The sequence below is a fragment of the Myotis yumanensis genome, unplaced genomic scaffold, assembly GCF_028538775.1.
Source record: "Myotis yumanensis isolate MYYU_CA2020_CCGP unplaced genomic scaffold, mMyoYum1.0.hap1 SCAF_16, whole genome shotgun sequence".
Lineage (NCBI taxonomy): Eukaryota > Metazoa > Chordata > Mammalia > Chiroptera > Vespertilionidae > Myotis > Myotis yumanensis.
Window position 1 is genome coordinate 37133291 of NW_027223767.1, and position 21121 is coordinate 37154411.

Below are 21121 nucleotides of genomic sequence, written 5' to 3' on the forward strand. Positions count from 1 at the left end.
GAGGAGCCAGAGCCTGTGACGGGAGTGTGGGGCCTGCGCGGTCTCATGAGCCCCCCCTTATTTTCAACCTGGAAGATGATGTTACGGAAGCTGTGCCTCTGGACACGGGCAGTGCGGAGTACCAGCGCGTGCTGCCCCAGGTCAGGGAGGTTCTTGCTGACGTCCTGCACGACATTGCTGGGGACAACGTCTCTAGGGCGGACTACTCGCAGGACCCGGCGGCAGCTCCCTGCTGTGACCCCCACCAGACTGTCTGCCGCTGCCAGACCGCCTCCCAGCCCGTGTTCCCAGGAGCAGGAGCAGCAGGAAATGAAACGGCAAGTGCACGTCCACCCTCTTTCTAGTGATGTACGCTTTATAAGTCTCGGGATTTCGGCGGGTAGCCACCACCTTGCATCCCCCACTGTCCCGTCTGCATGATGGCTTGGGAGGTCAGCTGCCAAGAGCTGTAACGGGGACCCTATGGGCTCAGAGGCAGCCCAGGGTCAAGGCCCGGCTTTTGAACTTGGGCCATGACTTACCCTGCCTTGCGAGCTGATTTTGAGGATTCGGTAAGGCAGTTCGTGAAAGTGCCAGGCATATTACCCGACACGTGAGGCAGGCACTTCATTCGTTTTAGTCGTCTTCTTCTTTTTTTTTTAATGCACCCGGTTTCACTCGTCATTTTAGTAGAGATTTGTGCCAACTGGTATCTAGGCAACGCTTCTCCATCTTTAACACGCATACGCATCACCGGGAGCTTGTGAACGGACCGACTCTGACCCGGGAGGTCTGGGTTGGGGCCTGACCACCTCCATCTCTAGGCCACCCTGGGGTGCTTGGGTGGCGTGGGTGTTGACTAGACAAAATGAGCGGTTCCAGGTCTCCAAGCAGAAGAGCCCACAGATTAATCCATGGCCCGACCCGCCACCCCGACCCCCTTTAAAGGTCAAATGGCTGTGTTTTAAAGACTTGAGGAGTTCTTCCTGCTTCCTAAAACCATGAAGAAATAAATTTTCAGAGCCTTAAAAATGCATTGCCATGATTTTATTATTAGTGTCCTAAATGGGACTCAAAGGTAGTACGTGATTTATTCCAATCACTGCCAAAAAAAAAAAAAAAAAAAAAAAAGTACTTCGCCTGGTTAAAATAGTCTCTATGTACGTAACACACAAGAAGTACAATTCGAAGACATTTTCCTGTAGATACATTTTTACACAGCATACATTGAAAAAAGATGCCGCTTTGAATACAAAATTCCGGCTATAGACCAATATGGTTAGTTAGCATTGACATTATGGCTGTAACATAGTTCCAATAGCAGGATGCGTACACGGCGTCTCCCGTACCCACTGGCAGCCGGGACTGAGGGGGGCTTGCTGAGCAGTGAGCCACGTCCTGTGGCTTAAGCAGGGGGCACCTGGGGTTCCTGCCCCCCACTCTGCGCCCACCATCGCACGCCATTCTTCCACCTTCCTGGTTTTCTCCAAAACCACCTGATGGGGGGTGTCCTGATTTCTGAGGCGCGCGCTTCTCATCATGACTGCTTCGCTTTGCCCTTCTGGCTTCCGCGGCACAATATTATCTACCGAAATCAAAACAGAATGGCCTTACTCTCCCCAGGAAGAGGCGGCTGAGCAGGCTGCATCGGCAGCAGGTCTGTGCCTGCGGGGTGGGCAGGGGAGGCTGGCACACAGGCCTCAGGCAGCCACCCGTCTCACTCAGGCGCAGGCGAGGGTGGCACCGTTTCAGAACATACTGACTGGATAGAAAATATTTGCATGTGTATTGATATGTGTCTGTGGGGTTTTTTTAAAAGGCTCATCTTGTAAACACAGGCTGCTAAATCACTGTTAAAAAGTCAGTAAACCCTTGGTCCCAGCCCCTTCCTCTTGCCCACTACAGTAAGACTGGTGTGGGAAGCACACAGCCGTAAAGGTTGGCTGGTTACTGAAAGGGAGGCTGCCCGTCCTCCTGAAAGGGGGCTGCGTCTTTCTAAGGTACCAGAGGCGATGCACTCTCTCGTCTTCATTTTTCCAGGAGCAAAGTAAACCCATGGAGATGAGAGTGAGCCGACCCAGGGACGTGTCAGTGTGTATTTTTTAAAATGACCCATTTGCTCACGGCGTCCGGGCAAGCCCGCATTCACGTCTACAGAAGGGATTTTGCCCGAGCTGAGACCAGGATCCTCTCACTGTCCTGGCAGTGTTTGAGGAATGTGGGTAGAGATGTGGATTCTGGACAGATATGTCTATCAGAGGCAAAGAACAGAGGCAGAGAGAGGAAGGCGTCTCGCATCTCCAGCTGAATGTGATTGTGGGAGAGGCATGGCCGGGATGGTCCATGTTGAGAGCGCATCCCGGCAGCCGCTCCTTTCTCTGGCCCTTGAGCGGGGAGATGGGAACCGCCTGCTACTGTGTAAGTGTCTCGTAGGAACAGGACCCTCTCCTCCCCATCACCCGACACCTGCTGGCGTCTGACAGCCGATCTAGGGAACCTCGCTCGGTGGTCTCACTCAGGGGAGCCTGACAGAGTTTAAACCATCTTTCCCTCCTTAGGCAGAGCCCAGGCGGACAGGCCTCTGGGCCAGTTCTGAAGCATCTCCATGGTTTTTGTTTTTACTCCAAACAAGTGCTCTGCCCCGTGGACCTATTATTTGTACAGGTCTAATCTCTAGCAAAGGACCACCTCCTGCATGCTGACATCCGAAGTACCTGATTCTGTAAATATAAGGGGTGGCAAGGTCTACTCTGATTACAGTTAAGAATCTACTAACCGCCCTAACTGGTTTGGCTCAGTGGATAGAGCATCGGCCTGCGGACTGAAGGGTCCCAGGTTCGATTCCGGTCAAGGGCATATGCCTTGGTTGCAGGCACATCCTCAGTGGGGAGTGTGCAGGAGGCAGCTGAATTGATGTTTATCTCTCATCAATGTTTCTAACTCTCTATCCCTCTCCCTTTCTCTCTGTAAAAAATCAATAAAATATATTTAAAAAAAAAAAAAAAGAATCTACTAACCTTTGTAGCAGTCACAGACTTTGATCAAAGTCACTGAAAGGGAACCTCAGTTTTATCCCCAACTGCATCTGACTTGCTCTGGTTCCCAGAAGATGCGACTTCGGGTAAATAACCACCAACGTTTGAGTGATGGGGAAAAAAAAAACCTTTACGGTTGGTGGGGCATGAGAACCCAAAGGCAAGGTACCTGGCACATTGGAGGCAGCAAGCCAGCAGAGGTTTTTAAATTTATAAAAATTAGTATTTTTAAGAACCACCGCTTTCCACCCCTAAACTATAAATCTTCCTTGTTGGCACTGTATCCGGGGGCCGGCCGACTAAGAGCCAGAGTGTAAATCTCACCCTGCAACCCCTGCCTCTGTGGGATCTCACACAGCCCTCCAGCCATGCACTGGGGGTCCCACAACACCCCCCCCTTTTTGTAATGACTGTGCTTACTAGGTTGTCCTTATGGGTCTATGCAAGCCAGGAGCCAGACCTGCACGACATCCTTTTGCAAAAGGAACCTCCACTGATAGAAAGTGCTGATCAGGAGACAACATTGCACACCAGGACCTAAGGGGCCCTGTAGCAGTGCCCAGTGGCCGTGGCTCTGCCTCCGGGTCCCTCAGCGGACTCCCCAATTCTTGGCCCAAGCGCTGCTCCTGTCTCTAACCGATTTCAGGTCCACTATCTGGGCTGTCCTTGAACTGAAGCTCACAAGAGGCATCTATATGTTGCCTTAAATGGAAGCTTGAAGAATCAGAAGCGAAGGTGGCCATGGCCACCCAGGGAGAGGACCTGCTGTTTGTACAGGGGTGCTGGAAGCCAAGCCCAGCGCCCAGCGCCCAGCCAGCCCGTGGCCCTCGCTGCCAGGACAGGGGAAGCAGGATGCTGGGACCCCAGGGAGCTGCGGGCGGAGGGGGGTCTCTCCACACGGCCTGGCCATGAGCGAACAAGGACTGTAGCTGCTGAGGCTGGTGTCTGCCCTGTCGGCTGGAGGGCAGAGCAGAGTGGCCCAGCCCTGTTAGGTCACCATCTTTTGTCCAGAGACCGCAGCGTTCTGCAAAAGTGCCCTCAGGAGCCTCAGGAAACTATGAGTGCACCCAGCAGCCAAGACAGTGCTAAGGAAGCCAAGTCAAGGACTCTGCCCGGAGGTAGCGAGCGAGGCCACCAGACCACCTGGGTTAGTATTTGTTACTCGGTGCTGCTGTGTGGAGCGCCACCTGCGGGCTGGTCTGCAGAGAGGGCAGCGCGCAGCACGACCAGCACTCGGGCCTCTGGGTATTAGGAGGGTTAGCTCTACACTAGCCGATGGGGAAAGGGCCTGCGCCTCCTGCCCCAGGCGAAGGCTTCCCTCGAAGCACACAGACTGAGCCGCTCTCTTAAGGATTCCTAATGCTCACAGGGGGGAATTCATTCTCATCATCAAGACACACTGGTCCCGTGGCAAACTCGTGTTCGGGAATAACCTCTCCTCGGAGCGCCCCGCCGTCCTCAGAGTAACCTGGAAACCAAGAAGGAGGCGTGAGAGAAGCCACGGGGTCTCCTCTTGCGCCACGACCCAGGGCAGGACCTCAGAAAACTGGGGTCCCGGGGAACCAGGGAGGCCACCATCCATGGTGGGGAGTCGAAATCCCCACCACGGATGGTCTCCGAGCCCCGAGAGGCGGGCAGGCTCCTCTCACCACCTCCCACCCGGGCGCCTAAAACTTCCCAGTGGTTTTGCCAACTCTCAGAGCCCAAGGGTTAACTTGTTAGGGAAACGAGCCAGTGCCCGGCCTGCCAGGTTCAGGAAGCTGCCTGTCGAGGCTCCTCCCATGGCCTCTGTATGGCTGGGGAGAGCGCTCCCTCCGCAGGTAACAGTGAAGGGGAGGGGAGAAGGGCCCCTGCTAGGCATGTCCCCACCACCAGCTGCTCACCTGGCACCGTGGAGGCGGAGGATGCGCTTGGTCTGGCTACTGTTGCTGCATAGGACTGAGGTAATGAAGGTCTGAGGTCATTTTCTTTATTCTCTTCCGTGGTTCCTGAGCCAAGCAACCTAATGGCAGCAGTTAAGAGGGAGAAGTGCGATCGTCACGCACCCAGGAGCCCACGAGAGAAGCACCAGGAAGCTCATGCCCAGCCACTAGTTCCAGCCCCTCAGGGCCCTGCTGCTGGGTCAGTGCGGACGGAAGGGACCTCGATGGCCAGGGTCAACCATGCGACTCACAGTGACCCCTTCCTTTTTAGTGTTTAATCAGGGAGGACTGGCGCTCGGCCTTGCCCGGGTCACTCAGGCAAGGACTCGAAGACGTGCTCGCAAGGGGTGCTCCAGGGGGAGAGGTGTGGGCAGCTCAGTGTCCTGTCCACAGCAGGAGCGGGTCATCCTGTGCTGGAGCATGGAAGTCACGAGAACTTTCCAGTTCCGTTCGGGAAATATTTTTGAGCCCCCATCACGCACGAGGAGGGAGACGGTTGGGTGTCATTCACTTTCCCAGAAGCACACAGCATGGTGAGCTTGACACTCAGCCTGACACTGAGCCCTACTCGGAGCAGGCGCCCCCTAGAGGTAGGCGCCGGGATTGCCGGTGAAGGAGAAAGGAAAGGGAGAGCACCGAAGATCAAGCTCCTCATTGTTCCTGGCCCAGTGGTGACTACACAACCGGCTAAAAACTAGCAACCCCACCTGTGAGTCTTGATCAAGACACACTCTCCTCCGTCCTGAGGATCCAGGTTGTAGATGTAAAGGTGTCCGTCGGAGGATGCGACCAACAGCCTCGGCAGTTTCTGGATCCTAAGAGCCAAGCGAAACGCGTGGTTACAACAAAGGTGGGTCACGGGCCGGCCTCTGACAACCAGGCCTCGCTCCCCTGACGGCCGCCGACTTCTGCCACCAACAAACCCTTAGCCCGCTGGGCCTGGGTTCTGGGTGTCTGGCTGTTTTCTTTGCATTCTGACCTAGTGATCTACCCTGAGGGTTAATTCTTGTCTTTGACCATAATTGTGTGGGAGAGACAAAATGAGGTGTGTCCACACAACTACTCCAGGAAGAGCTGTTGCGAGAACAAACAAAACGAGCTTACCTGAACGGGATGGCGCCTCCACCTTTAACAGTGACAGGAAGAAGAGTGGAAAGTTGGCTTGCCTCTTTGCTGGCTCGTGTTATGGAATTTTAAAAATGTTTAACGCCTTTAAACTTCTTAGGGAAAACATCTGTCAACCCCGTAGGTGTCTAGGCCTTTTTACATAATTACGTAAACACAGACACTGTTTTCGGGACAGTGTCGCCATAAATTCCCTTGCCAGTGTCCAGCTGCCCCCCGAGAACGCGTGTTATAACCAGGCAGCTGAGGCGAAGCTGCAGGGTTTTGATTTTGCTCACCCTTCCTCCTGGCCTTCTTCTCTTTTCTTTTTTGTTTTATTTTATTTTTTTTCCTGTGCGTGTGTGTTTGGGGAGTTTGTGCTTTGGGCACATGAATGTGTAGCGGCATTGAGAGTGGGTGGTGCCCTACGTACGTGGAGAGGGTGCAGATGTTCTTCTGTCCGGAGAAAGTCAGACGCCCGGTGGCGAAGGCCCTGTCCTGGTTCATCATGTCTGACACCTGGGCGGGGAGGTAGGTGGAAGCTGCCATGAACATCTTGCCCATGTAGCCGCTCCAGGTCGCAGGCTCCTCGGGTCGGCTGGGGGAGCAACACACAGGCACAGGCGCGATGAGCCGGAGCTGCACGCACCGGCATCCATGCGACGACCACACCCCCACACGCGGGGAGCGGCCCTCACCCTCGCCGCGGGAGGAGGAAACCGCCTCAGCGTGATGTCCTGCCCCCCCAGCACAGCCCGGGACACAGTGTCCTGGCCATGCCGAAAGGGCAGCAAGCGCCCATTGTCCCTCAGAAGGGCCATTACAAAGCTCTTAAGAGGTTCCCAGTGTTACACTTTCCTACATTAAGAACGTTGCATCTGGTGATGCGTCTGATTTCTAGGTTCCTGAAAGCGGGTGAGGGGAGATGGGATCGCTCTCTGGACTCTGTAAACAGGCTCAAGCCTGCCCTGCAAGCTCAGTGTGCGGCCTCGGGGCCAGACAAGTGGGAAGCAAACCTCTGGGCAAGACGGTTGGGCGGTGTTTGATTACAGCCCGGAGCGCCCTGTACCCGGAGCTTCACTGGGGTGCAGACCATTCGGAGGGGCCTGGTGCACCCCCTGCAGTCGCCAGAGGGGTGACAGCTCTGTTGCTGAGGCAGGTGAGTGTGGACGGCTCACAGGCACCTGTCTCGGCTCCGGCTCCGCACAGTGAGCAGCAGGGACCAGGGTGGCCATGCCTGCTCCGAGGTGCTTGTCTGGGGACCAGATCCAGGCGGGAAACACGCACCACGGCTCTGGGGTCTGTTTCTCACTCTGTTCCCGGCTGGCGGACCCCCTGTTCTCATCTGAAAGCGCCGGCCCTCCCGGGCGTACTGCTGTCGTCCCGGCTCCACGCTCTCCCAGGAGCCCTGTGCTCAGGGTTGGGATTTACCAAGAGCTACCGTGTCCAGGTCCTGCATTCACGGTGGAGACACAGCCCAGGAAAATGACGCTAAGACAGCACGAGCAGTTACTGTCAGGTGCCAATGAAACACCTCCCCGCCCGCATTGCAGGGAGACGGTGGGACCGCGGGAGGAAGGTGTGAGGTGCTCTATAAACGGAAATGCACCTCTTGGTGCAATCTGTGACTCTTCTATGCGGTCCTCTGCTAGTCTCTCTGACCAGTTCATCCTCTGTCTTCTCAATGGACCGGTCTTCTGCATACACTCCTAGGGACATGGCGCTCCCTCCTCAGGCACCTTTATTCCCAGAGGCCACCACTCCAGCCTCACACCAGCCTCAGAGACGCCACTAATGAAACAGCTGTGCTGTGTGCCAGGCGCTGTGCTAGGCCCTGTGCATACTCCCCTGCTCAGCTGTCCCAGCGAGGTGACGTGATTATCCCTGTGGTGCAAACTGGAGAAGTGGGAACTGAGCGGAGGAGGGACTCTGCCTCTCTCTCCTCTCTGGTCCTGGAGTGGCTACGGCCGGTGCCATTACCGCTGACGCCATCACCTGCTTTCTGAGGGGTACTGAGCTGATGGCTAACCCTTTGTGTTTCAGTTTCCCATCATGACACTTAAGAGAAGTGTCAGGAGACCCAAGGTGTCCCACGTCCCCCGAGGAAGGTGCGAGCCATCTACCCAGCTACTGGAGCGGGATCTTGACCTTGGGAGGCGGGCTGGGCAAGGTTACACTGCCACGCACGGTGGCTGGGTGGGAGAACGCCTCACAGCTGTGGTGCTTTTGAGGGTAAACGTCCGCAGGAGAGGACACGGGCACACACGTGGCACTTAGCCCTGTGAATTCACGCTCACGCGACGGCAGGCAGGAGTCTAGCAGCGGCCCCGAGACTCTGCCCCTGGCCCCCGGCCCCAGCACCTGACGGTGCTGAGAGCAGTGACGGTCAGAGGGCCCAGCTGGCTGCAGGGAGGGAGATCACCCAGCTGGGCTCAATCGAATCACGTGCGCCCTTAAAGCACAGAGCTTTCTCGAGCGCTGGCAGGGAAGGCAGGCAGAGGGGGAGCCAGGGAAAGCCAAAGCCCGAGAAGGAAGCAACACGGATGAATCTGGGAGGACTTTCAGCTCCAGATGCGAACTCGGCCAGCCGCCACTGGGATGTCTGCCTCCTGAGACCGCGACAGAGCCCCCAGCCGTTCGGACGACCGACCTACGGAACCGTGAGGTACGCCCGCTGGCTGTTTTATGTTTGTGGTACTTTGTTATAGCGATCATAGGGCATGAATACGCATGGCCCCGGCTGCAATCTAACACATGCTCTCGACTGCCGACCTCACCCACGCCTGCAGTCACACACATGGGCACTGACAGTGCTTGCCTCGCACTCCGGGGTGGGTAATGGCAAGGACTGTATTACTAGATTTAGAGCAACTTAAAATATTAGCCTGCTCTATCTGGTCAAACATTCAATCACTAGTAACTCACCCCTAATGCCTGGGCAGGGCCCGGCCAAATGATTTCGGGTGCGGGGCCTTACATGACCTCACCCGAGGTCAAGGAGCTCATTTAATCCTTACAACAAGCCTCAGGTGTGTAGACCATGCATCTGAACCCCAGTCCAGAAAGATTAAATGACCGCCCCAGCTGGAGCGTCCCTGGACGTTGCCTCCATGCATCACATCACCGAGCCTTGGCTCACACCCCCCTCGCCACTCTGAGAGGACACGACAAGTGAGGTCAGGGTTGTGGCTTTCAGAGAGAGAGGGAATCGCATGTGCTGTCCGTGGCCGCAGCACAGGGTCCTCGGGGCCCCATCCTTCTGCCGAATGAGTGTGTAACGTCTGGCGCCGAGCTTACCTGCTGGCGAGGTGCTCCAGCTTGAAGATGTGCACGGTCTCAGTGTTGCTGGAGGCACAGAGGAACTGTGAGTCCATACTGAAGGCCAGGGAGCTGATGGTCACATACCTAGAACGCAGAGCAGCGTGGGGACCGGTGAGCCAGGAAAAATCAGCTTTGTAGGAAAACCACATGTCCCCTGAGTCTTGGCATTCTAACATCTCGTTGGCGTCGGGCATTCGTTAGAAATTGATGTTGGAAAGGTCCCTAAAAGGTCACGGTCTCAGGCAGGAAGGAACAGGGGCTGCTCCTTCTAGTCACCAGAGGTTTTCCAGCTGCTCTCTGCACCGACTGGCAAGCCCTACAGCCAGCGGGACCCCAGACCGTCACACCTTCCTATGTCCACAGAAGGGGATCAGAAATTGCCTTTTGGCCCTAACCAGTTTGGCTCAGTGGATAGAGCGTCGGCCTGCAGACTCAAGGGTCCCAGGTTCGATTCCGGTCAAGGGCATGTACCTTGGTTGTGGGCACATCCCCAGTAGGGGGTGTGCAGGAGGCAGCTGATTGATGTTTCTCTCTCATCGATGTTTCTAACTCTATCCCTCTCCCTTCCTCTCTGTAAAAAATAAATAAAATATATTAAAAAGAAAAGTATATATATATATACACACACATATATATGTCGATATATATATATATACACACACACACACACATATATATATATATATTTTTTTTTTTTTAAAGAAGAAAAAGAAATTGCTTTTGGATTGTGACTCCCTTGCTCTCTCGTTTCTCCTTTGCTGGCCACCCAGCGACACCCACCAAGGACTCCTGTGGCTGAACCCCTGTGTGAAAACGGCATCTTCACTCTCAGGTGTACTAAGCAGTGAGTGGGCCTCTAGGTCAGTTACCTGAGAGAGCACAGTTCTGCCCCGTCTGGGGCACAGAGAAGCGGGCACAGGTCTGCCCCTCCCCGCCTCTCCCCAGATGGCTGCCAGCCAGCCACTGCAGAACTCTATGGGCACTTTAAAGTGGGTTTCACAGTGAACACACACCTTTTCATTCCTCTCCGAAACTCGTAGAGCTTCTGCCCTTCAGGTACGGAGAACACCCGGATGACCGTGCCCTGGAAAAGAAAGCGGGTGGACGTTTCATACCGTTCATGGCTTCGCACAGACGTGTTTTTATTGGCGCTGAACATCTGTCCCGGAGAGGAAGCACAGAGTGCTGGGCGGGGAGGCCTGTCTGTTTGCATATGTGCCATAGAAGCAATTCTCAGGGCGTCTGTCTCCCTTTTCCCTCCCACCCCAGCCCAGGGCTCGGCGTGTGTTCACTCAAAGGGCTCTGGCTTCCTGGAATGGTCAGTCTCTGCCGGTCACAACAGACCTATTCTTCGTGGCATTTGAAAATTCAACTTGCTCACACTCCCTGTTTATTCCCGTCAGAAGAGCTCCATCTGCTAACTAGCAAAGCATTTCGTTTATACCACATTAATGAGAGGCAGCCTCTGTCTGTACCTGTGATGGGCACACCCGCTTCTCAGTAAGACAGCAAGTTCTGGTGCAAACTATCTTGCATCTTGCATAGCGCAGGCCTCTGCACTAGTGAGTTAACAGAGGCATCAGTATGCCACACCATGCCTGACAGGCTGCTTCTGAAGTGAATTCAGGGCGGGCCCAGAGGCCCGTCAGTCCTGGTGTCACCAGACACGAGTCATCAATCACCACCCGGCGAGCCCCACAGGAGGAGAGCCAGTAAAAACGCTGAGCGCACTCACTTTCTCAGAAGCGCTCGCCAGCTTGGAGCCTGCGGCGTTGAAGGTGATGGCGGCCAGTGTCCCCTCGTGGGCCGCAATCGTGCAGACTGTTTTCTGTTGGTGAAAAGGAACAACGGGTATCGATGCCGGGAAAGATGGATCGCCCCTCCCTCCGCTTCCTTTTTCCCTCCGAGACACCCTCCCTCACTTGCCAGTTGCCCGTCTCTCTTTCCAGCAGACCTTTCACATGGCAGCTGTCCATGTGCTCTAATGTATCCAGACTCTGCCTCAAGGGCCACTCATTTCTGTCCCTTGTCCTGCCCTCGGGAAGATGGACAACCAACGGTGCCCGGTGTGGGGTGACGGCGCAGTCGCGGCCCTCCCCAGTGCATCTTTAGGGGGCTTCCCTCTGCAACGCTGCCCCGCTCTGTGAAGCGCGGGGCAGCGTTGCAGAGGGAAGCCCCCTAAAAGTGTGCAGCATGGCACCGCCAAGCCCACAGCGGGCCCCCAGCTGGCAGGTGGATTCCCTGGCACTGCAGCTGTCTGCCTGGGCCTGGCACGCTGCCTCCTGGCTATGCTGACTGATGGCTCAAGGGCAAATATCACTGCTTTCTCCACACCCAAGCGCTGTGGCCAGAACAAACTCCCCCACTGTTGCTTCAGCCTCTGTACCTCACCCCACTGCGACAGAGCCCGCTCATCACCTGCCACTGACCGCAGGGCCACACAGGTGGGTGGGGTCAGCCCGGTCCCTGCCAACTTACCAGGGAGTGTCCGTCATAAAGCACAATCTCGCCTGTGGTCAGGCTTCCAGGATAAGCCACGTAAGAATTGGAATGATTGATCGAGAGGGCACACAGACCTGGCAGAGAACAAACAGAGATGAAACAGCCAGTGTCTAGAGAGAACTTACCTGCAAAGGGCCCCTGAAAACAGCGCGTACACCGCCACCTCCTGGTGAGGGGAGGAACGGCGTGGCAGACATGACCTGCCTGCTCCAGCTCCCTGCAGCCCCCTGGCGGGTACAAGGTCACTCTCGGCCCAGGCCTGACAAGGGACCACTTGGACCTTGCCAGTTTTGCTCTGGGAACCCAATTCCCCATCTCATCTGGGTTCTTTGCAATCCAAAATGCAATTTCAACATCAGCCTGCCCAGCAGAAGGAACTCGGGTCTTGTGAAACGGGGGAGGGAAGACCAGGACACCAGGTTGGTTTGCATGTGGGTTCCCAGAGGGGTGGTGAGCGGAAAGGAGATGAAGATTGGACAGTGCAACCCTAGCGGGACTTGAGTACCATTGCAGAGTTCAGATCGTATAAATGTGTCCAGTACGTTCTGAAGGTTTCTGAGTACATGTGTTTAAAAAAAGCAGAGTTAATCAGAACCAGAACGAGACACCACTTCACACCCACCAGGACGGCTATTATAAAAAAGACAGATAATTGGTACCCTCACACTGCCGCTGGGAAGGTCACGCGGGCCAGTGCTGGGGAGACAGCCAGGCTGTTCCTCAAAAGACTAAACACTGAGTTACCATCTAACCAAAAACCCCACTCCTGGACATGTCCCCAGGAGAAATGAAAACACAGAGCCACAGAGAATCTTGTACATAAATGTTCACGGCAACATTCTTCGTAACAGTCAAAAAGGAGACATAGCCCAAATGTCTTATCAACTGATGAGTGGATGAAATGTGGTATGTTTTTACAATGGAGTATTATGTATATATGCAAAAGCCTAAGCGACCAGTCGACCAGTCGCTATGATGCACACTGACCACCAGGGGACAGATGCTCAACACACAGGATCGAGCTCCCTCCTGTCTGGATCGGACCTGCAGGGATCAGGCCGAAACTGGCTATCCAACATCTCCCAAGGGGTCCCGGACTGCGAGAGGGCGCAGGCCAGGCCGAGGGACCCCACCGATGCATGAATCGGTGCACCGGGCCTCTAGTTAATTAATAAAGAGAAATTAAATGGAAATATATATATATATATATTCTCCAATATGGATGAACATTGAAAATATTATGCTAAGTGAAAGAAGCCTGTCACAAAAGACCACATATTGTATCATTCCACTACTATGAAATGCCCAGAAGAGATAAATCTAGAGACAGAAAGTACATTAGGGTTGCCTAGGCCTAGAGGTATGGGGGGCTGATGGCTAAGAGGCATGTTTTGTTTTTTTTCGGGGAGGGGATAAAATGCTATAAAATCGATTGCCCTGGTAGTCATACAGCTCTTTGAATATACTGAAAGCTATTGAATTGTGTACTGTAAATGGGTGAATCATATGGCATGCCAATTATATCGCAATAAGTTGTTAGGGAAAAAAACAGGCAGTGTTTTAAGAATATCTATCTGGCAGAGACAGATGGAGGACGTGAGTTCAAGATCCAGGTCTGCCAAAATAATGATTCAGTATTTGTATATATTGCAAAATAATCACAAGTCTAGTTAATATCTGTCAACATACAGTTACAATTTTTTTCTTGCTAGCAGAACTTTTAAGATCTAATCTCTTAGCAACTTTCAAATATGCAACACGGTATTATTCACTGTGGTCACCATGCAGCATATTCCCAGGACGTATTTATAATTGGAAGTTTGTACCTGTAGACCCCCTTCACCCATTTTGGCCCCCACCCCTCACTTCCCTCCTCCGGCAACCACTAATCTGTTCTTTGTATCTATGAAGTCATTTTTAAAATTCCGCATATAAGAGATCCTACGGTTTTTGCGATATTTGTCCTTGTCCGTCTGACGTCTTTCACTCGGCCCATCCGTGTTGTTACAATGGTAAGATTTCATCCTTTTTATGGCTGAATAGATTCCGTTGTACATCCACACCGCATTTTCTTTATCAGTTCATCCGCCATTGGACACTTAGGTCGTTTCCAGATCTTGACTATTGGGAACAATGCTGCGATGAACATGGGGGGTGCAGCTGTCTCTGTGGGAGGCGATTTCATTTGCTCAGGCTGTATTCCCAGCAGTGGGACAGCTGGATCGCATGGTAGTTCTACCTACTTTCAGCTGTTTGAGGAAGCTCCCTACTCCTTTTCAAAGCGGCTGTACCACTGACATTCTCAACAGGGCACAGGGCTCCCTTTTCTCTGCGTCCTCAGCACACTTATTACTTCTTGCCTTTTTGAATAAGCCATTCTTACAGGTGCCCTTCAGAGTTCTATGTTCAAATGTGAGTATCTCAGAAAGGAAGAAAGGCTTCATCATCTTCAGCTAACATGGCACTTCCTGTGTTGCCTGGAGGAGAATGAGATGACCCTAGATTATAACAAGAAAGGGGCGGAGGGGAACGGCTAGGGCAGGTGCACGCTGGCACACACCCACGTGTTTGACAGCTGGGCTCTGGGCTTGCACCTCTGCCGACCCATCTGCCCGTAGCCAAGGGGTCCTGCACGCCGACCCTCGCACACAAAACCAAGGCCCCCACAAATGCTTTGCATGAGTTCCTTCGATGGCCTGGGGTCCAACCAGCTGTGAGAATGTATCTTTATTTCCTGCGAAGCCCCCAAGTAAAGCACGAAGTCTTCTGCGTCTGTCACAGGTGCCGCACGAAGCCTTTTAAGGAAGGAAACGAGCCTTTCCTTTGATATTATTTTATAACAGAAAAGTGATCAACAATTTGCAGAGCCCAGAAAATATGAAGAGGAAATCAGCCACCATTCTAAAACCCAGAGGTTTTCCACTGTTCTCAACATTTGAGCACATTTCCTTCCATAGGGGCGAGGTTTGGATGTTTGGCACTTGACACACATTTTTACAAGTCACTGTCAGCTATGATTTCACAGCAGCGGTGTGGCTGTCATCCCTCCACAGCTGGAAGAGAAGGGCCTGCTAACAACTGAAGAGCCGATGGCATCATCCGCTGGATGACAGGGAAGTCCTGTGATTCTAAGCCATCGGCGTCCCGGGATTCATAGAATGACATGTCAAACTTCAAGCAAGCTGACGGTGATTTATGACATGCAGTTCCCTCTGGGCTGACTTGTGGCCCAGAACATGCCTTCCTGTTTTCAGACTCGGAAAGGAATCTGTGCTTGCAAATGAGAGCCAGCTCCCCGCCGGCAGCACCTCTTCCAGAGAGAGGGCTCACTGGACAATACCCACAGCTTCGTTCTGTTAGACACACTGTGGGGGGAGTAGACTGCCCCCCCGTACACGGTTGTGAGGTCCGAGGCACAGCCGAGTCTGTGGCTCGCAGACCTGTCCAGAGATTTCTACCCTCCACAGCTCGGCACACAGACTGCTGTACTTGCAGGAAATTAGCTTTGAGCCCCATCTGGCCTAACTCTTCAGAGGAAGCAGCCTGCAATCTCTGACACAACAGGAGCGGGCATGACACAAACACAGACGAAGAGGGAGGAAATTTACAGCCACACAGATGCTGAGCACAGAGCAGTGGGAGGACTCGGTGCATGCCACTGATTCGTGGTTCACGTGGGCAGCATGCATGTAGAATGTGTGCTGGAGCCACAGGCAGCATGTGTGCAGAATGTGTGCTCGAGCCATGAGACACAGTTCTGTCTGCCTTGTGGACTCGCGAAGGGTTTATAAAGATCAGAGCCAGCGTCTCCATCTTTAGTGTTGTTCAGAAAATCTATTAGAGAATGGAGGAGGCCACTGGCCTCAGGATTTTACGGTCGTGGTTCTGAAGGTTCAGAGGCAGCCGATGGTTCTGGATTGGGGAGCAGTCATGTCATGTGATGCCGGGGTTCCCCCCAGGCTGGCGCTCAAGGAGTGAGTGAGCCTAGTGGGCCGCATGTGATGCGGGGCAGACGTGCCGTGGCTTTCACTCCCTGCCCCCAGTTAATCCTCCCAGTAATTCGGGGGGGGGGGGGGGGGATCATTATCATCTCCATTTTATTAAAGAGGTTGTTGAGAGGATAAGTATAAATTTCAGGATTTGAGAAACTCCTGGACATTCTCTCCAAAAGATGGCAAAGGTGTAATAAGACACACTGTGGCCTGGCCAGCGTGGCTCAGTGGTTGAGCGTCAATCTATGAACCACGAGGGTTTGATTCCCACTCAGGGCACATGCCTGGGTTGCGGGCTCGATTCCCAGTGTGGGGTGTGCAGGAGGCAGCCCAACAATGATTCTCCCTCATCACTGATGTTTCTATCTCTTGCTCCCTCTTTCTTCCTCTCTGAAATCAATAAAAATATATTAAAAAAAAAAAAAAAATAAGACACACTGTGGTTGTTCAACCTGACCCTGGCCTTTCAGAAGGAAATGCTAGAACATTGCACTTCACAAACTTAAACTGGGAAACTTACTCAACAGCGTCCCATCCTGAGAAGTTTGGGAAGTACAATGTGGAGATTTCTTTGTAACATAACAGAACATATTCTTTGCGGTTCGGCTTGTCTCTCTCCTAGTCACGTAGACACACCAAGTCAAAACCTGCTCTTAATTATTACGCCTACTCTGTGCTGAGCAACCACAGCAAATAATTAGGGGTAAACACCTCTCGGTACCAGATGCATGGAATCTCCCACGCGTCTACCTCAAACGCCCTGACACATTTGCTGAGAACGGGCCCAGATGAAAGGAGTTTCGGGGGGTGGGCGGCCGTGAGGTCCACACAGCCTCTTGCAGGGCGCACAGCCTGATGTACTTGAACCTGCCCCCATTAAAACACAGCCTCGGGGTAAACACCATGAAGACTTATAAAGCAAATCAACTGCTTCAGGTTCTCAAGATAGAGAAAGGGGTACCTGGACACGAGAGGAGGGGGCACCTGTCCCGTTCGGGAGCTCACCTGTTGGGTTTGCAGGAACATCCAGGATGGTCTTCAGCAGCTTCATGTCTTTGATGTTGTGGATGTAAATGGATTCCTCCAGGCACACCAGCAGCCTCTGTAAACACACAGACGCGTCACTGCATCAAAAGGGAACTGAGCCAATCGAAACCACTCACCTTTCCTTAAGTCCTAACTTGATCCCAAGTCTAACGGAGGAAAACTCTGGATGGTGGATTTGAAGATGATGTTATGTATGCACACATGCACATGCACACACATGTATACACCAAACTTTTTAGTCTGGGGCAGTCCCATTTGTTTATTTTTTCTTTTTGTTTCCTTTGTCCAAGGTAATATATCAGAAGAAATATTGCTACGACAAATGTCTGAGATTTCGCTGCCTATGTTTTCTCCTAGGAGTTTTAGGGTTTCGAGTCTAACATTTGAGTCTTGAATCTATTTTGAGTTTATTCTTGTGTATGGTGTAAGAAGGTCATGCACTTAACCGTCCAATTTTCCCAGCACCATTTATTGAATAGACTATCTTTACCTCATTGTATGTTTCTGTCTCCTTTGTCAAACATTAATTGTCCTTAAAGGCATGGATTGATGTCTGGGCTCTCTACTCTCTGCCATGGATCTATATGTCTGTTTTTGTGCCAGTACCGTGATGTTTTGACTACCATGGCCTTGACGTATATAGTTTGATATCAGGTAGAGTGATTCCTCAAACTTTGTTCTTCTTTATCAAGACTGCTGTGGCTGTTTGGGATCTTTTGTGGTTCTATATAAATTTTGGGGATATTTGTCTAGTTCTGTGAAATATGCCATTGGTATCTTGAAAGGAATGACACTGAATCTATAGATTGCTTTGGGTGGTATTGACATTTTAACGATATTAATTCTTTCTATCTATGAACACGGTATATGCTTCCACTTATTTATATATGTCTTCTCTGCCTCCCCCGCCCCGCCCCGCATTGACCCCTTATAGCTCGCCCCTATCCTCTGCCCCAGGCCTTCCCCAATCTATTGTCTGTGACCAAGGGTTATGCATATATGCATACAAGTTCTTTGGTTGATCTCTCCCCACCCACCCACCTCTGCCTTTCCTCTGAGATTCCACAGTCTGTTCTGTGCTTCTATGTCTCTGGATCGATTTTGTTCATCAGTTTATTTTGTTCATTAGATTCTACATATGAGTGAGATCATGTGATACTTGTGTTTCTCTGACTGGCTTATTTCACTTGACATAATGCTCTCCAGGTCCCTCCGTGCTGTCTCAAAGGATAAGAGATCCTTCTTTTTTACTGCTGCAGAGTATTCCATGGTGTAAATGTACCACAGCTTTTTTATCCACTCATCTACGGATGGACACTTGGGCTATTTCCAGATCTTAGCTATTGTAAATTGTGCTGCTATAAACATAGGAGTACATACATTCTTTCTGATTGTTGTCTTGAGTCTCTTAGGGTATATTCCTAGAAGTGGGATCACTGGGTCAAACAGCAGTTCCATATTTAATTTTTGAGGAAACTCCATACTGTTTTTCTTCAGTGTCTTATACTTTCCCAAGTACAGGTCTTTTACATCCTTGGCTAAATTTATTCCTAAGTGTTTTATTTTTTGATGCAATTATAAATGGGATTGTTTTCTTAGTTCCCCTTCCTGATAGTTCATTATTAGTATATAAAAATGCAACTGATTTCTGAATACTTATTTTGTATCCTGCGACTTTACTGAAGTCATTTATCCGTTCCACTAGTCTTTTGGTAGGATCTAAATTTAGGGTTCTCTATATACAGTATCACTCCATCTGCAAATAATGAGTTTTACTTCTTCCTTTCCGATTTGGATGCCTTTTATTTCTTTTTCTTATCTGGTTGCTGTGGCTAGAACTTCCAGTACTATGTGGAATAAGAGTGGTGAAAGCAGACATCCCTGTCTTATTCCCAGTCTTAGGGGGACGCTTGCAGTTTTTGCCCACTGAGTATAACGTTGGCTGTGGGTTTGTCATATATGGAGACAGGCTCTCTTCCCTCTTGTACAGACGTAGGTTTCTTTGCTCCCCAATCTTCTGGTTTATCCCTCTCCAATGAATGGTCAGATTTTAACTTCTTAAAACTCTCCCGCAGACCTACCTTTGTGCACACCCTCCAGCCTCGGCATGGGAACACCCCGTCCCCCTCCCATGCTCAGCTCCACTCCTTAGGGGCCCCCCTCCCCAGAGCCGTGAGACCTTTCTCTTCCTCTTCCAACGAGACCTGTCAGGTTTGGAGCCTCTTCCCCACAGCCGTGCTCTCTCCCCAGTGGAAACAGGCCACAGGGTTAACGTGCTGCTGGGAAGAATTCCGCATCTGGTGGCTCTGGCCTCACTCTGAGCCACCTCCTACCTCTGCACACACCTGACTTGTGGCCCTCGGGGCCAGTGGTTCTCGGGCTTGGATGAGGATCTGAGCACCCAAGGCGCAAGGCCTGGGCTCTCCCGGGAGATTCTGGTTCGGGAGGAGGTTCAGCCAGTGCCCCGGGGGGTTCTGACGTACACCTGTGTTTGAGAGCCACTGTTTGCGGAGCAGACCCTTTATCCCAGGGAACAAAACGTGGAAAGGAAGGTACCTAACACACTACAAAAAAGCAGGAGGCTCTCCTCCTGGAAAAAGCCCGCCTTACTGTTTGCCCAGTAAGACTCCTCAAAGCTCAGAAAAGTGGAGACTAACACTTGAACCAAGCAGAAGAATAAAATGTCAACATCTTCATCTTAACTCGGGCTCTGTGGTCACGGGTCTGAGGCTGGGTCTCCCAACTGAGGACAGAGGAGTGTTTCTCCGTGGAGCACGTGTTCTCCGATTGCCCTGGTCCCTGTGCCTTTTGCCAGTACTCACCAGGGAGGGGACTGTCTTCCTCTATGCGTGCTGATGTTCTGAGGTTTCTGATATCCTCTTGTATTCCCCTCCAGCCCCACACCCAATCCCCAGCACACTGGGTCCTCAGCACACGCCTCCTGCAGAAACGGCCCCTACTGCTAGTCTGTCCAGTCTGCGTCCCTTCCCACCGGTGCGCACAGCACCGTCTGCTCTGTGGCCCACTTGGCCCACGTTCAGGTCGCCCCCGTGTTGGCTGCAGACAAGAATGAAGTGGGAGGGGAACAGACAGAGAACACTCAGAGGCCAAGAGGAGGTGCTTTGCCCTCAGTTCAAGTGACAGCACGCTTCCGGGACGGGCAGAGCCTGGTACCGGCTTTCTTTAACGGCCAATTTTCAGCTCATTCCCTGTCACTCCAGCTCTCGTCGGCTTCTCTAGGCTTTATAATTTATAACCCCTTTTAGCAATTAAAAATATTTATAGCGTCTGCTCTCGAGCACCACGGACTTAGACTCAGCGTCCGAGCCTGGATGCAGATGCTGCATCTGTTCTAGGGCCCTTGGCATCCAGACGGAGGTGGAGAACAGGTGGCAAAGAACCGTACACGCTCGAATATTGAAATGCATCTGGGTAACCGCCTTCATTCCGTTGAACGCATCTCCTCAATTCAGTGCCGGGGGAATCACATCTACTCAATGTGAAAAATATCACAATTACTAGATATTCTTCCTTTCTATCTGAGGGAGCTGCCGCCGCCACCTGGCAGGGAGGGGCTGCAGGAGTTGCCTAAACCAGAAGTTGTTAAGGCCCAAACCTGAACGTTTTAAGAAAAGCAAACCCCAAACGCTTCCCAGACCTGTTCCAAAGCACCTTCTTAGGAGCAGAGATGTTGGACCTGGGTTCACATTAGCTTGGCCATGATAAGCCCGGTAGGTCCAGGTGCATTAACGTCCTTTGGAAGGTGGGGGTGGAGAGCCTTAGAGTTCATGAGTGTTAAGGCTGAGTGGAGTGACATCTAAAAGTCAACAGGCTGGGTCGGACACTTGAATAATCCTCCCTTGTCCCATTCGCTAATGAAAATGTCAGAGAGCAAGTAAGAGAAGTTATGCAAAGACATGCCATAGATACTATTCGAGAATTCTGATCTTGACAGGACATTTGCCTAAACAACCTTACAGAGACCGTCAGTTACCGGAAAAGGATCGTTAATGCTCCCACACTGGCTACTCCTACGTGCAAAGGAAAAAACAAGACAGTTCGACAACAACATTGAACGTGCTCCCAACAGACTTCAGGACGAGCAGGTGAACCAAGCACTATGCTGAAAACTAAAAGCCTTCAAGCTGAAAACTCTCAAACTGCCTTTTTCTCTCTTGCTAAGAACCCGGGTTTATTTTCTTCTTTACTCTGACTCCTC

At 52.0% G+C, this 21121-nt stretch overlaps 2 protein-coding genes across 7 annotated transcripts in view; one reads left to right on the forward strand and one right to left on the reverse strand.

Moving 5' to 3' along the window:
- Positions 1-3375, forward strand: part of ARSG (arylsulfatase G) — a 91142-nt gene extending 87767 nt beyond the window's left edge. For all 6 annotated transcript variants that reach the window (XM_070394470.1, XM_070394472.1, XM_070394468.1 and 3 more), the window contains one exon: positions 1-3375. In XM_070394470.1, the coding sequence (XP_070250571.1) occupies positions 1-344 (344 nt within the window). In that variant the 3' untranslated portion in view covers positions 345-3375.
- Positions 1012-21121, reverse strand: part of WIPI1 (WD repeat domain, phosphoinositide interacting 1) — a 27929-nt gene continuing 7819 nt past the window's right edge. Inside the window, exons 4-13 of the mRNA XM_070394475.1 lie at positions 16861-16957; positions 11840-11937; positions 11097-11189; positions 10375-10445; positions 9338-9445; positions 6474-6638; positions 5644-5751; positions 4898-5016; positions 4382-4482; positions 1012-1564 (exon numbers count right to left, since the gene is read on the reverse strand). Of these exons, the coding sequence (XP_070250576.1) occupies positions 1517-1564; positions 4382-4482; positions 4898-5016; positions 5644-5751; positions 6474-6638; positions 9338-9445; positions 10375-10445; positions 11097-11189; positions 11840-11937; positions 16861-16957 (1008 nt within the window). The 3' untranslated portion in view covers positions 1012-1516. The remainder of the gene's footprint in view (positions 1565-4381; positions 4483-4897; positions 5017-5643; positions 5752-6473; positions 6639-9337; positions 9446-10374; positions 10446-11096; positions 11190-11839; positions 11938-16860; positions 16958-21121) is intronic.